Genomic DNA, 13971 nt, shown 5'->3' on the forward strand with positions numbered 1-13971 from the left:
GCATGTTGAAAGATATATTTGTATTTGAATTGGACATCGTTTAGCCGTTGGACATCCTTTCTAGCCATGTCCTATCCACCATCCAGAGCTTCTTACTCTTTGGCCGCTTCCCGGTCCTGCCCTCCCTGCACTAATGCTTTCTGTACGCAGATGTGCCTATGTGCTTATTCTTGTCCGAATTTCTGTTCACTTCTTCCCGCGGCCTGGCCATCAGAGCGTCACAGTGCGCACCTCGGTGGCCCGGTTCCACTCCTGCACCTGGTCAGTGCCGTTTGTCCTCTCCACCGAGAGCACCTCGCGGTCCCGCGAGCTCCGCACTCCTGCCGGCCCGACGGCGGGTCAGTGTCAGTGCCGTCATTCAGAGTGGCGTCATTCAGTCCAATGTCGCGGAGACGTGACTACTTAGTGGAACACGAAGGGAGCTTTGAGAAATATAGGCATGACTGAGGGGCTCGTACGTAAATGCCTCATCGAGGGTGTGAAAGAAGTTCTGAATTGCAAAGGCAAACACGATTACGTTAGGTCAGAGGTCATTACGTCAGGCCAGAGGTCACCAGAACGTAATCGTTTTTCTTGTGCATGGCAGAGTTGTTTTAACGTTTAAACGTAGTTTGAGCAAAAAAACTTAAACCAGCACACAGTTACACTGATGGAATATTCGTGCTCAGCCGCTCACCAATGCCAGTGGTGTTGAGGGTGCTGGCGGTAACCGTGGAGCCGATGCCGCGGCGCGCAGTGTCTACCGTCTGTGCCTGGCGCACGTCCTGCGCCGTCACGGAGATGAGCGGCAGCGCACCGCCGGGCGCCACCCGGGACCGAGTCGTCACGTCCTCCGTCACGGTCTCGATGTGGTCCGTGGTCTGATTCTGGCGGTCCGAACGGGTACTCTCTGCGGTGGGGTGATGGGTCCGTGTCACGGAACGGTTTACTAGCGGCAGCTGTGGTCGGAGGTCAAAACGATAAAAAAGGAGTTGTGAAATACTCGAACTATTACAGACCTGAAAGTCTATGGCAGTGTGGTAAAGAGTAGTGTATAACCAGGACTGCAGTTACAAATGTATACTTAACAGACACGACTGAAAATTGGTGTTAATGTCATACAGGGTGGGGCAGAAAGATTTACCTGTTTGTTTTTAGCCCACAACTCAAAAAGTTTTGGACGGATTTTAGTGAAATTTTGCATGCGGCTTCTCAACTGACTCGTGTATAATTGCTATGATCGTTTTTAATTTCGTCATGATTGTTGATGAGCTATGGCGGAGATTACAAAAAGAGCCCAAATGGCGGCGCCGATGCAGGCTGGCCACAGCGTCCGAAGCGTTCCAAAACAGCTCGGTGTTGCCATAAAAACTGTTAACAATCTAATGAAATGCCTTACAGGGACAGGTACAGTGTCGACGAAGCCCATCCCAGGCAGAACAAGACATGTCCGCACCAAAAGGCTGGTTGATATCGTTCACAAGATGGTGTCTCGAAATCCTTGGCAAAACATGAACAAACTGGCAAAGGACCTCGATTTTTCGCCCAAAACGATCAGGAGAATCATTAACGACGATTTGGGCCTTGATCCATACACGATGCAACGTCGACACCTAATTTCGGCGGTATCCAAGGAGAAACGGCTTCACATGGCCCAAAAGACATTGGAGGAAATCAGAAGCGCCGGTAGCAAGGTCTTCCACTGATCTGATAAAAAGATTTCCACGGTTGAGTCCCAGATGAGCTCTCAAGGCGACATAATCTTGGCAGATGGTACATCCAGCATTGTTCCTGCAATCCAGGCCAGTTTTGGTCGCCACAACCCTGCTGGTGTCGTGGTTTGAGCTGCCGTCGCATCCGACGGCTCAAAAGGACCCTTGATCTTCATCGAGGCGGGTGTGAAAGTCAGTTCACACGTTTATGTCCATCTGCTGGAGGAACATGCTCTGCCTTGGATCACTCAGTCGTTCCGAGACGGATACGTCGTCGTCCAGGACGTTGCGTCGTCTCAGACGGCCAACTTCACTCAACAGTGGTGCAAGACCCACATGCCTGGATTCTGGGACAAGGACATGTGGCCACCATCAAGTCCAGACCTGAACCCGATGGACTTCACCACCTGGGCCATCCTGGAGAGGGAGATGTGTGCAACACCACACAGCATCATCGCCGCTCTGAAGCTGGCACTCGAGACGGCATGGTCGAATTTCGACGAGGACACCGTGCGGCGCTCGCGCCTCTCCGCAGGGAGAGGTTTCGGGGCAGGTGTGAAGACCAAAGGTGGTCAAATTGGTTCATAGTGCCGTTGCTGCGATGTGTACATGTTACTGAATACGTGTACCAAAAATCATTTGAATATCTTCGTTCTGGGCCGAAATATTTTCAAAAATCAAGAGGTAAATCTTTCTGCCCCACCCTGTACAATCATCGGACCACACAAATCATATATATCGCATAGAGCAACGTTTGAACGCCCCCAAGGCAGACATTTCACACTACACCGCAGTCCGGCGCACCACGCTCGCCTGACACTGACCTGTGAGATCGGATGTGGTGTTGCACCTGGCGCAGGCGGTCACCGTCCGGGAGGCGCCGCCGGAGCGCTCGCCGTCCACCCTCGCGCGGTCCACCACCGAGCCGGACTTGATCTCCGTGGTGGAGAGCTCCACGCTCCCTGAAGGTGGGGCGGGGTGGCAGAGGTCGGTGACAGGACTGGGGACGATGAGATCACTAGTGACGGCATTGTAGAAATGGAGTGAGCCATAGACAATGGTACTGGATACACGCTACATTGAAAGCTATATTAAAACTCCTTGGTTTACTAGGATGCAACGAGAACTAAGGCACCTTTCCGTACCCCGAGCCGTACCCCGAGCCGGTTTCCCATAAAAATATGGACGTCTGTACCATCACCGGTATCTCTTTAACTCGGTGGCCCGTATTTACTGATGCGCGGGTCGATGTCCGAACTGCCACCCTGAGGGGGAGCCAACAGTTCGGCGGCCCTTATCTCGGCTCTATAGAGGTCATGGACCGTACAAAGCTCCAAACGAGTCCCAGCGGTGACGGGAGAGACGCCGGTATGATGGCTCTGATATGGGGCACTCGTGCTACACGCATCACACGCACCTCCCGCCATTGTTTCTAACGCAAACCACGCATCAATCGACTTTTTGAATGCTGTTCTGGTCGCTCGTAAATAACGTCGCTTTAATGTTGCGGTAAACAAGCGATTTCGAAGTTATTACGCTCCGGAAGTGATGAAAAAAGTCGATTTTGATCGATATTGGGCATAAATGAACCCAAGTCTGCTACTCCACTCAGCTACAAAAATTAAACGTCTGTATAACTCGCGCCATCAGCACGTACCCAGCTCCCGGTCCTCGGTGGCGAAGGCGGTGTCTCGGATGTTGGAGTCGTTCCTGGCGCCGGTCCGCTCGGCCTGCGTCCTCAAAGCTGCCTCAGTGGAGGAACTGCGAGTCCGGTCACCAGCTGACAAACGTAAATAACACAGGTGGCAGAAGGTTACTAACGGCTTCAACGGAGTTTCACAGTATAGTTAGGCAAGGCTGTCGTGACAGATCACACAGGGTTCAGAGGCGCAGCTGGTTACCAGCGGATTTATCCGAGATATTATACAACGAGATGTGTAGTACAATTAGGGCAGATTTGGCGGGGAGTTAACATCATAACTTAACAGCCAGAACAACACGAATGACTGGGAAAGTGAAAATGCTCGTCGAAACCGATTATTCGCAAGTTGTGCTAAGGTTGGTACACTCGGGGGCAGATTGATGTTCCACAACTCCTTATCCACCGGGTTCCTATGGCTCAGCATTGGCAGCAGCCGCCTGGTACCGGTAGACTGTGCCGCTTCACTTACTTGTCAAGCGGCACAGCCTACCCACACCGTATGCCACCGGTCTGGGTCGGTGGCTGTAAGGCGATGTGGGCCGCCTGTGACGTCAGCGCAGCGGTGAGGGCCGAGCCCGGAGGCATGGCTCGGGTCGGCGCGGCGCGGCGGCTGGCGAGGGCTGGGGAGTGAGGTGGGGTGGGAGCACGGACCATCGCGCGGCTGAGCGAGTGTAGTTAACTTTCGCGTCTCAAGGCGCCAATTATTCCACCTAACAATTGTGCTAAAGCAGTTGTTAAAATGTCCTATCCCCAAGACAGCGCCTATCATCATACTTGCCATGCACATTACGACACACTTAAACGTGACATTGGGACAGCCGATAAAATTTATATCACACGTGCATCGAGTTGCGGAGCTACATTGTTTTTAACAGATATGTATTAAGGCCTTGATTGAGCTCATTGGTGTCTATTATTTCGCACAGCAATCGTCCAGAGACGTGGGAACTGGGGTTTTTGGATAGCGCGGCGTCCCAAAGCAACTCTTATGTTCCTCTAATGTGTGGTCGCAGCCACCAATAGCAAACCGTTCCATCTAGGAACAAATAAGTCGCGCACCCGGGACGGTTCGAACCAGGTTTCTCCAACCGGTCACCCCACGACGCTAGCGTGTATCCACTGAGCTGCCGAAACCAGCGACCACCCGCCGCGGTCAAACGCGATCAAATGTCACAATACTGTCATTGGCGGTCAGCGGGTGAATGTCATTTTGTTTTGTGCGGACGAGGACCGTTCTCGGTAGCTCAGTGGATAAACGCTCGTGTCGTGAATTGGCCGGTGGGAGAAGCCCAGTTCGAGCCCCCCTGAGTGGCCGACTTTTTGGCCCCATTTGGAACGGTTTGCTATTGGAGGCTGCGACCACATATTAGAGCAACAGTAATAATCGCTTTAAATTGGAGCGTTGGCTGCGGCACTACTCATAACCCCCAGTTCCCACGTCTCTGGACGATTGCCGTGCGAAACAATAGACACCAATCTGCTCGATCAAGGCCTTAATACTAATATGTTATACAAAATATAGCTCCGCACCTTGATGCACGTGTGATATAAATTTTATCGGCTGTCCCAATGTCACGTTTAAGTGTGTCGTAATGTGCATGGCAAGTATGATGATAGGCGCTGTCTTGGGGATAGGACATTTTAACAACTGCTTTAGCACAATTGTTAGGTGGAATAATTGGCGCCTTGAGACGTGAAAGTTAACTACACTCGCTCAGCCGCGCGATGGTCCGTGCTCCCACCCCACCTCACTCCCCAGCCCTCGCCAGCCGCCGCGCCGCGCCGACCCGAGCCATGCCTCCGGGCTCGGCCCTCACCGCTGCGCTGACGTCACAGGCGGCCCACATCGCCTTCCAGCCACCGACCCAGACCGGTGTCATACAGGTGGGTAGGCTGTGCCGCTTGACAAGTAAGTGAAGCGGCACAGTCTACCGGTACCAGGCGGCTGCTGCCAATGCTGAGCCATAGGAACCCGGTGGATAAAGAGTTGTGGAACATCAATCTGCCCCCGAGTGTATCATCATCCCATCCTCTCCCTCCTCTTCATCACGGTCCTCTCTTTCGCTCCTCTCACCGGCCGTGCGCAGGTTGGTATTATCATCCGTCCTCTCCACGGTGGTCGTAAACACGCTCTCCTGGCCGATCTGAGAGATGTTCCTGTCACTGGCTGTGAGCGAGGCATTGCCGTCCTGGGGACTCCGCAGTCCAGGCAGCACTTCTGTGAAGCAGAGACGCGCAGAGGAATAGTCAGTCAGATGCTGATTACTGTAGACGTAAGCGGCGGTGGTTAAAGTGAACCGTGGAGTCTAACATTGTAAATCAAAAGGCAACGCTATCGCGAGAGTATAGCTGTGCTGGCGAGTGGTGATGAATACTTGGTGATTTGGTGATTATCCCGCCAACGACGTTTGGTGTGAATTGTATGCTGGTGTTTGGTGTCTGACGTCCTGTGCAGGGGTCGGTCACTGGTCAGTATTCGGTATGCTTGTGTGTGGTATTTGACTTGTGCCGGGGTAGGTCACTGACCTTTACCGGTATCAGGACCATATGTGGAAAATGGTACGGAACTGTGGGTGTTCGAGTACCGCAAATCCGCCGCCCCAGCGCGGGTGACCTTGGCCTCCGCCGTCTGTTGCGGCCCCAAAGCCAACCCGGCGCACAGGGGCGGTGGATTTGCATTGCCACAACACCCACGACTCCCTCCAATTCTCCAGCTATGATCAGGACTCGGTCACTGACCTGCGCGCCGGTCGCCAGTGGAGGAGGCCAGCCGGCGCACCTCCAGAGAGTCCTCCCTCCGGCTGACGACCGTGTCCCGGTCCTGGTTGACGTCTCTGTCCACCCGCCGAGTCCTCGATCCATCTGTTCGGAGGTCATGTCAAAACTCAATGCACGCCACAGTCCTGGCAACCATAAGGCACAGGGCAGGGCACAGGGCAGCGTGAAAAACTGAGATGCACGGAACATTGAGAACAGACCCTTGGCTTTAACCCTCGCCCTGGCAGGGCATTTTTCATAACACGGCCTGGCAGGGGGGGGGGGGGGTCGATGCGACCCCCCTCGCGATTGGCTCCTATGGCACCTAGAAACACCAAATTTGGTAGGTAGGTGGGCCCCATGGAGTTCTCGCCCTTGTGCAAATTTGGTTGCTCTAGGTCAATATTTAGGGGGGTTTGGGGGGGGGGGTATAAATGTAAAAATTTCGCTAAAAACAGGTCAAAAGTTTTTCGCTTATAACTTTTGATCTAATTAAGATAGAGCAAAACGAAAAGCACCAGTGAACTCAGCACGTCAAGGCGCGTCGAATGATATACTTTTTAGCTTGCTTAAGTGTACTTAAAGTTTTTCTTAAATTTTAAGTAAACTTAAATTTATAAATTAAGTTCATGTTAACCAAATTGCATCATATCGTATATCATTCGATTTGGCTGATCACCAGGAACACAATGATACCATTTTTTAAGCTCTAGCGTCATTATGTGCCAAGTTATTGGCAAAAACGTCATTTGACCTCAGTTGACCTCATTTGACCTGACCCATGGATAAGAACACCAAACAAAGAAGCAGCAAGTGACCTGCTGTTAAGTACTGTGGTTTCAAAGCACAAAAGTGATAGAACGAAGCGGATATCTCCAGTATTTTCCGAATTTAGTATTTTCCCATAGGCTTAACATTACGACGTAATGACCTCTAACTGACCTCAGGTCAGTGACCTCAAAAAACCCGAAGTATATGTTATACAACTCGGTGAACTTAGCACATCCTGAAAGTTTGAAGGAAATCAGTCCAAAACTGTGAGTTGGACAGGTGCAAAAAGAAAATTGAAATTTGACCATGACCTTGTACCGGTTTTTCTGACCTGGTGACCTGACCCAAGGTCACCCGGACCTGAAACTCTCAGGTCATATGTAAAAAGGTTGCCCCATAAGCTGTGCCAAATTTGGCGGCGCTGCGCGCCGCCGTTTTTACGCTAGCTTCGAAAAACCTTAGGGGGGGGGTCGCATCGACCCCCCCCCCTGCCAGGGCGAGGGTTAAAAGGAGTTGACAGTTCTTGATCATTTGAAGTAACTCATTCTATTTAATTGTCATTAATTCTTCTGTCACAACTCTAGTAAATACACTTCTTTCACTGGCAACAGCACCACTGAACATATTGAATAACAAGTCCGCCGAAGTCGATTCTACAAAAAAAATCGCTTCGCATCACACCGCTCACACCCTCTCGCCTTCGTTCCTCCCCGCTCACCCTGTTGTCCGTGTGTGAGGTTGGTGGTGAGCGCCCGCTGGTCCCGGTCGCTGATCTGCTGACTCGCTGAGCGGTTGGTGCGCGCAGCCTCTGTGATTGTGACGGCCGCCTCGATAGAAACCCCTCCGCGAGAGTTACCGTCTGCCGGGGGCGTCATCAGGAGAGTCATAGACGGGGCGTCGTAGACGGGGGCGTCACAGAGAGGGGCGTCACAGAGAGGGGCGTCACAAAGGGGGGCGTCACCAGCGGCCTCACGAGTCACGCACTAACACGATGGGGGCAATATCGATTGATACAGCTGATTACAGATGGAAAGAAGCAGTACCATTGTATGGAGCTATATTTAACAACCTGCCGAACCAGTGAAAAAGCGGACCAAACGAGCAAATCTAGCTCTGCAAAACAAACTGTATTGTTAAGTTTGTTCACTTTGTCATACAGTTCCTTCGCCTCTAAGCTCTCTTTTCCCCTCTGCCACCCTTCCCTCCTTCCCTTTCACCCCCTTCGCCTCTCCCTCGCCCACCCCACCCCTCTCTCCCTTCCCCTCGTCTCGGCGCGTGCCTCTCACCTGGCCCGATCTCGGAGGAGAGCCGCCGGTTCTCTCTGGCCACCTGCCTGCTCTGTCTGTCCCCCGAGACATCCGACAGCGTCCGGTTATCGACCGTTCTGATACCGGTCAGAGAGCTCTGGCCTGCACAAGTCAGCCAAGGTGACAGGTCAGGTCAGGTGACGATTCAGGACAGGCCATGCTGAACTCTGAAGTCAGGTCAGGTCACTTTCAGGCTAAATCATGGAGCTCCGTCAGGTTATACCAATACTCGAAGTTGGCTCACTTAAAGTTATTACAACTTAGTACTTAACCCAAATTTAACCCTCGCCGGCCGAGGGGGGGGGGGGCGGGTGCCGCCCCCCCCCCATAGGGTTTTTTCGCGATAGCTCCGAACACGCTGGCGATAGAGAGCTGAAACTTGGCATACCTGACCTTTGATCCAAGCCGCATCTTTTGCCACTAACCGCATTTTTGGGTCAGGTCAGGTCACTGACCTATGACGTCATAAGTGAACCTCTGCACGGTCTTCAGATGTCGCAACTTCGCAACGCCCTCACTGCCAGAGGAGATGTCACAGGGAAATGAAACTTGCAGGATCTAGTATCCATTATGAGTCCCACAACTTGTATATCTCGGATTTTTCCTAAAGGTCATATGAGGTCAGGTCATTTTCGTGACCTCACCATTATAAGTCAATGGGGAAAAATGAAAACTGCTATTCTGGCGCCGGGAACGATCTCCAACTATCTCAAGCACACGAAATCGTGATTTTATGCACTCCTTGCAAGGTTAGATCCGTCACTTTTGCAATGTTGACCTTGCGTGACGTCATTTATGACGTCATCAAGGTCACATTAGTTTTTCGTCAATAACTCTTGATCAAATTGAGCTAGCGAGTCGGGAAAGCCACCAATGGACTCAGGAAGACCTGCCGAATCGAATGATATGCGACATGACCTCTTTCGACCAACTTCGTGACCTGGGGGTGCTGACCTGACCTTGACCTGAGGTCAACACCCCAAGTTGACCTGACCCGGACAAAAAGTATACCATTCGACGCGCCTGAGCGAGACGAACACGATGCTGCCAAAATCGGCGCTCTGCGGCCGTTTTTTGCGAAGTTATTCACCAAAAACTGAACCGTACCTTGGGGCACTTGACCTGACCTCAGAGGTCACCGGTTGACCTAGGACCTTAAAATCGGGTACCAATCTCTGCGTCTCGTAACGGCGCACACGCTCGTTTTTTCCGCGACGCGCTAGCTCCACCAGGGGCGAAACGGCGAGGGGGGGTCGTACCCGCCCCCCCCCCCCCTCGGCCGGCGCGTATGTAGAAAACCAATAGGTCCGGCGAGGGTTAAGTTCAGGGAGCGCCCTGGAGAAAAGTAATGAAATATCACCACTAGATGACTTCAGACAAGCAGCCCCTGGAGGGCTCCAGCCCAGCGGTTTCTGAACGGTGCAGCCGTTCCCGCTCCTTCGGTATTTCCCGAACAGCGGTGACCCCTGCTGACCTCTGAGTGTTTGGTATGGGATGGATGGGTGAGGGACTGACCGATTTGCGTGCTGAGTCGCTCGGTGCGCCGACCTCGGTCCACCTGACCGACCGCAAACTGAGAGCCCGTCAGACGGTTCCGCATGCTCTGGATAGAGATAGACAGCGCTGGAAACAGAGACTGCATTAGTGTCAACTGGACCACGGACCACGGAAACAATCACAACAACTGAGTCGCACGAATCATGGTGCTGAATGACACAGCGGCATGTGTCAACTGTCCAAAACACAACAATGAAGTGGCACAAACCCGTAACCAAGCGAGACATTCTAACATATTAGAAATTATAATAGGACTTACTGAATAATCAGTAATCTTTTCTTTACTTTGAAGTTTTAGTTCACCATGAATTTAAATGAGTCATAGTCATCTGTATACAAAAGTCTATGAAGTGCATTGCGAACAAAGTCGACCCCAGAGCCGTTTCCGTTTTTATCTCCTAAGTGCAGTCCGCAGTCGTAGTGGGGCACTCACAGATAGTGTGGACGTTCATACAAGTCCTGTCGGCTACGCATCCCTCGCACGTATTCAGCTGAGCACAGCGACTCTTGAAGCTGTCGCCCGCACAGCCCCACTTCCTGTAGCTGAAACAGGCGGCGCGCCGGTGAAACAGAAGTGCAGCTTAGCGAGGCACATTTGTGGCAATGGAGAGTAATATATGTCAGAAAGGGGATTGTCGAAAACTGAAGATTAGAAAAGACGGTGTATATGAACATCGTAGAAGTAACAGCACTTCAAAAAGAGCTGAGACACATCCGTTTATGCTATGTTCCTCTACTTTCCACTATAACTTGATGTTTGCATATTATTTTCAGCAAATGCCATAAAAAGTTATACGCACGACAAGGCAATGCCACAAAACAAGGTTCGATAAAAGAGGCTGAACTCATCCAAAACAGACTTCTGGCGTTTTCAGTGCCCAAGCTACGCAGAGTACAACGCCGTCACCCTCCATTATCAGTCACGTACGTGATTTGCACGGCGAAGCCGAGCTGCTTAGTTCGACAGCGCGTCTCGCACTCTACCAGCGTGGTGACACCGACCAGGGGCTGGAGAAGCTCTCCGGGGCCCAGGCGGCAGCAGAAGCCCTTCCCTGGCGGCGGCACCGGATACAGACGGTCAGAGGAACGGCTGGAGTTAAGGCTGAAACAGACTCTTTTCGCGTTCAGGAAATCGCATGCGAGAGCCTATTCAAATACATTATAATTCTTCTCGCATCAATCGCTTGCGGGAGGTGCGTGCGATTGATGCGAGCGTGCTTCCATGTATTTGAATAGGCTCTCGCATGCGATTTCCTGACTGCGGAAAGAGTCTGTTTCAGGCTTTAGCCTGATGTTTGATACAACAGCGAGACTATGTGAAACCTACAAACAGTCACAGTATTGATATGGGCACCGACTGTAGGTTTCTCGAAATTTAGCGACATACTACAATCCAGAAAACATTTCTTCACGCAGGTCCAACAAATAATGCAGAGGGTGAAACAGACTCGGCAGTCAGGAAACCGGTAGCGAGTAGGTATTCAAATGCATTAGCTCTCGCTCGCTGCAATCGATCACAGGGAGTGCGTGCGAGCAATTGATGCGAGCGAGATCTTGTGCATTTGTATAGGGCTTGCATGCGATTAGCTGACTGCCGAAAGAGTCCATTTCAGCCATAACAAGTAGCGCACAAACTATTCCGATGTCTGCAAAACTCACCGGCCTCAGAGGCGGTGCCGGAGCCGGCGGCGAACACGCTCAGTGACGGCCGGGTGCTGGCGGCCGGCGTCGGCCGAGCGCTGGGGGTCTGCCCGCCACCTGCGGCCGCGAGCAGACGTAACATGCGGAGACCTGTACCCACCACACGGGAGTCGGATCACTGGCGACGGCCCGTGAGAGTAGGGCGAGGGGGCAGACGGGGGGGGGGGGGGGCGCAATGGGCAGAAACGAAACATGGGACTTCTTGTGAACGTTTGCGAGTGACACAGCACAATTTTGTGAAAATGAAAGCATAACAACAAATCAGCGTAAGATATCATCACCATGCAGTTTTAGCACACACAATGCTTACCGGACCCAGTCCTCAAAATGGCGTCGCCTGGCAAATGAAATACAATGATCAGTATGCGCTATGGTTAATTGGGCACTACCAGCCTAGCGGTAAAGTGGAAGCAAAAATTAATTACCAGTAAAACGCCTTTTGGGCGAAGAACGAGCGAGCGAGATAGTGAGCCCTGCACGTGCAGAAGGGCGAGAGGGTACTTCGAACGGGCTTGTGCAAAGCACCCTTCTAACCGGTCGCTAGCGGTGTGCCAAATTTGAACGCAATCGGCCCAGCCGTTCCTGATATATGGAAGCGGCATTCTGCACGTGCGCACGTGCAAACGGGGTCCAAAATGACTTTTGCACGGCACCCTACTAACCGGTCCCCAACCGTGTACCAAATTTCAGCGCAATCGGCCCAGCCGTTCTCGAGATCTGGAAACGCCCCCTGCACGTGCGCACGTGCAGTAGCACCCTAACCGCAACACATGGGAATTCATTGCCTGGTGGGTGCCTACCTGTATGCCCAGTTTCAGCGAAATCGCCCCAGTAATTACCGAGTTACTGAAATGGGAACAAATTTGGCACCTCTAATTGTTGTATTTTGCACGTGCAGGGGGAGTCACGCTATAAGTCCTATAAAAATGACCGCAAGACAATCGCTCAAGCCGCTGCTGAGATATGGGCCTCTCAAAATCATTACTTTTGCAAAACTGCTTGAACACCCTTGACTTTTCACGTGGCACGTGCCACGGCGGTCACTGAGATGTATCAAAAGTAGTCAATTACGGGGTAGAAGGGATGGGGCTACCCAGCAAAAAAGACCGCAGGCCATTCGGTCCAGCGGTTGCTGAGATATAAGCCTCTCAAAAGCGTTACAGGCCGGGCCGGGCCGGGCCGGGCCGCTCATACTGAGATTTTTCCGTTATATTGAAAAGACTTCGCTTCGCTCGCTGCGCTCGCTCGCTCGTAATCATCACTCTGCGCATTTGTCGATAAGGTATTTCGACACATTAGAATTGAGCGTGCAACAAGATACCACTTTTTTGGCAGGTTAGTTCTTATGCATATACCAACATGAATACAACAAAACAAATAGAGTATGACGAACACACTGGAAAGGATGACACCGTCATTTTTACAGCTACAAACGCCATGACCGCTAAGCGTTGACTACGTAAAGACTGACCTATTGAAACCACACCACTCACTAGTCGAACAATCCTATGCAGTTCAGATGGGACAGTTCATCTCACCTAAGCTGGAAAGACTGCTGGAGCTGATGTCGACACTCCTGAACCTGTTGTCCTGCTTCTCCGTCGATGAAACGTTGAGCCGATTGCGCAAAGCCTCGGTAACATTGGTACGGATTGTTTCGCCGTCTGGGAGCGTAAGTGATGCGTCAAAACACTTGCGGCGTGAAGTGTCGCTTGCCTTCACTGGTCCTTTACATTTTTTTTTTGTAAATGCAATCGGTTATGAATATTAGCTATCAGGTATTACGTTTACATGCATCCAAAAGCAATGACAGCATCCTACTCCACATAAATTCCGTATTACATCATAAGCTCCGCACTTTGAACAGTATCGGTCCCAGTTGGGCAGCGTCCTCTGTTTACATTTTTTTTGCGTCAACTTAGTGATAAATGAAACCTGCTTTTGGTCAGCAAATTCAGCGCATGTCGTGCTCTTTTCAAAATCTGACCTGACTATGACAAACATGTAAAGGGCAAAGGCATTTCTAAGTAAGCACATTTCATGCGTAGTAAAAGTAACCTTTGCCTATGCAGGGGCATCTACGCATCCTTCCTTCCACGCAGCCGCTTCCTAACACCCCTGACTCGTCCACTCTCCTGACTCCTGACTCTGTCGTCCCGGGTGACTCACCGCGGCCCTTCCTCAGCTCGCTGGAGTTCCTAGCACCGGTCGTGTCGGTCACGGAGCTGGAGTCAGTGCTGGTGCGACGCCTCACATCCTTCTCGACGATGAACGGCTTGGCTGCCGGGCGGCGGGAGGTCGGTAGGTCACCATATCGGACAAAGAACAGCGCTCAGTGTAAATTGTGGCGGAGGTTGAGAAGTCTGAGGTCACCGTGTCATTCGAAGCACAGCTGAGACGTTATCATTGCGCGCCTTAACACGCGCAGTGGAAGGGTTGCGAGTACTACGCCCAGTGGAAGGGGGGGCGGATGTCGCCCCCCCCC

At 51.9% G+C, this 13971-nt stretch overlaps 1 protein-coding gene across 3 annotated transcripts in view; it reads right to left on the reverse strand.

Annotated features, from left to right (window-relative positions):
- The window catches only part of LOC122368557, a 16778-nt gene continuing 2807 nt past the window's right edge, over positions 1-13971 (reverse strand). The window contains exons 4-18 of one of the 3 annotated variants that reach the window (XM_043342578.1): positions 13656-13766; positions 13025-13150; positions 11797-11823; positions 11445-11576; positions 10714-10837; positions 10219-10328; positions 9744-9851; positions 8208-8330; positions 7640-7780; positions 6133-6255; positions 5468-5611; positions 3349-3471; positions 2516-2653; positions 677-889; positions 1-320 (exon numbers count right to left, since the gene is read on the reverse strand). In XM_043342578.1, coding sequence (XP_043198513.1) covers positions 211-320; positions 677-889; positions 2516-2653; positions 3349-3471; positions 5468-5611; positions 6133-6255; positions 7640-7780; positions 8208-8330; positions 9744-9851; positions 10219-10328; positions 10714-10837; positions 11445-11576; positions 11797-11823; positions 13025-13150; positions 13656-13766 — 1853 coding nt within the window. In that variant the 3' untranslated portion in view covers positions 1-210. The remainder of the gene's footprint in view (positions 321-676; positions 890-2515; positions 2654-3348; positions 3472-5467; positions 5612-6132; positions 6256-7639; positions 7781-8207; positions 8331-9743; positions 9852-10218; positions 10329-10713; positions 10838-11444; positions 11577-11796; positions 11824-13024; positions 13151-13655; positions 13767-13971) is intronic. The other 2 variants (XM_043342579.1, XM_043342580.1) reach the window with 2 other exon arrangements.

This window comes from Amphibalanus amphitrite, unplaced genomic scaffold (assembly GCF_019059575.1).
Source record: "Amphibalanus amphitrite isolate SeventyFive unplaced genomic scaffold, NRLGWU_Aamphi_draft 000957F_arrow, whole genome shotgun sequence".
In the NCBI taxonomy this organism is placed as follows: domain Eukaryota; kingdom Metazoa; phylum Arthropoda; class Thecostraca; order Balanomorpha; family Balanidae; genus Amphibalanus; species Amphibalanus amphitrite.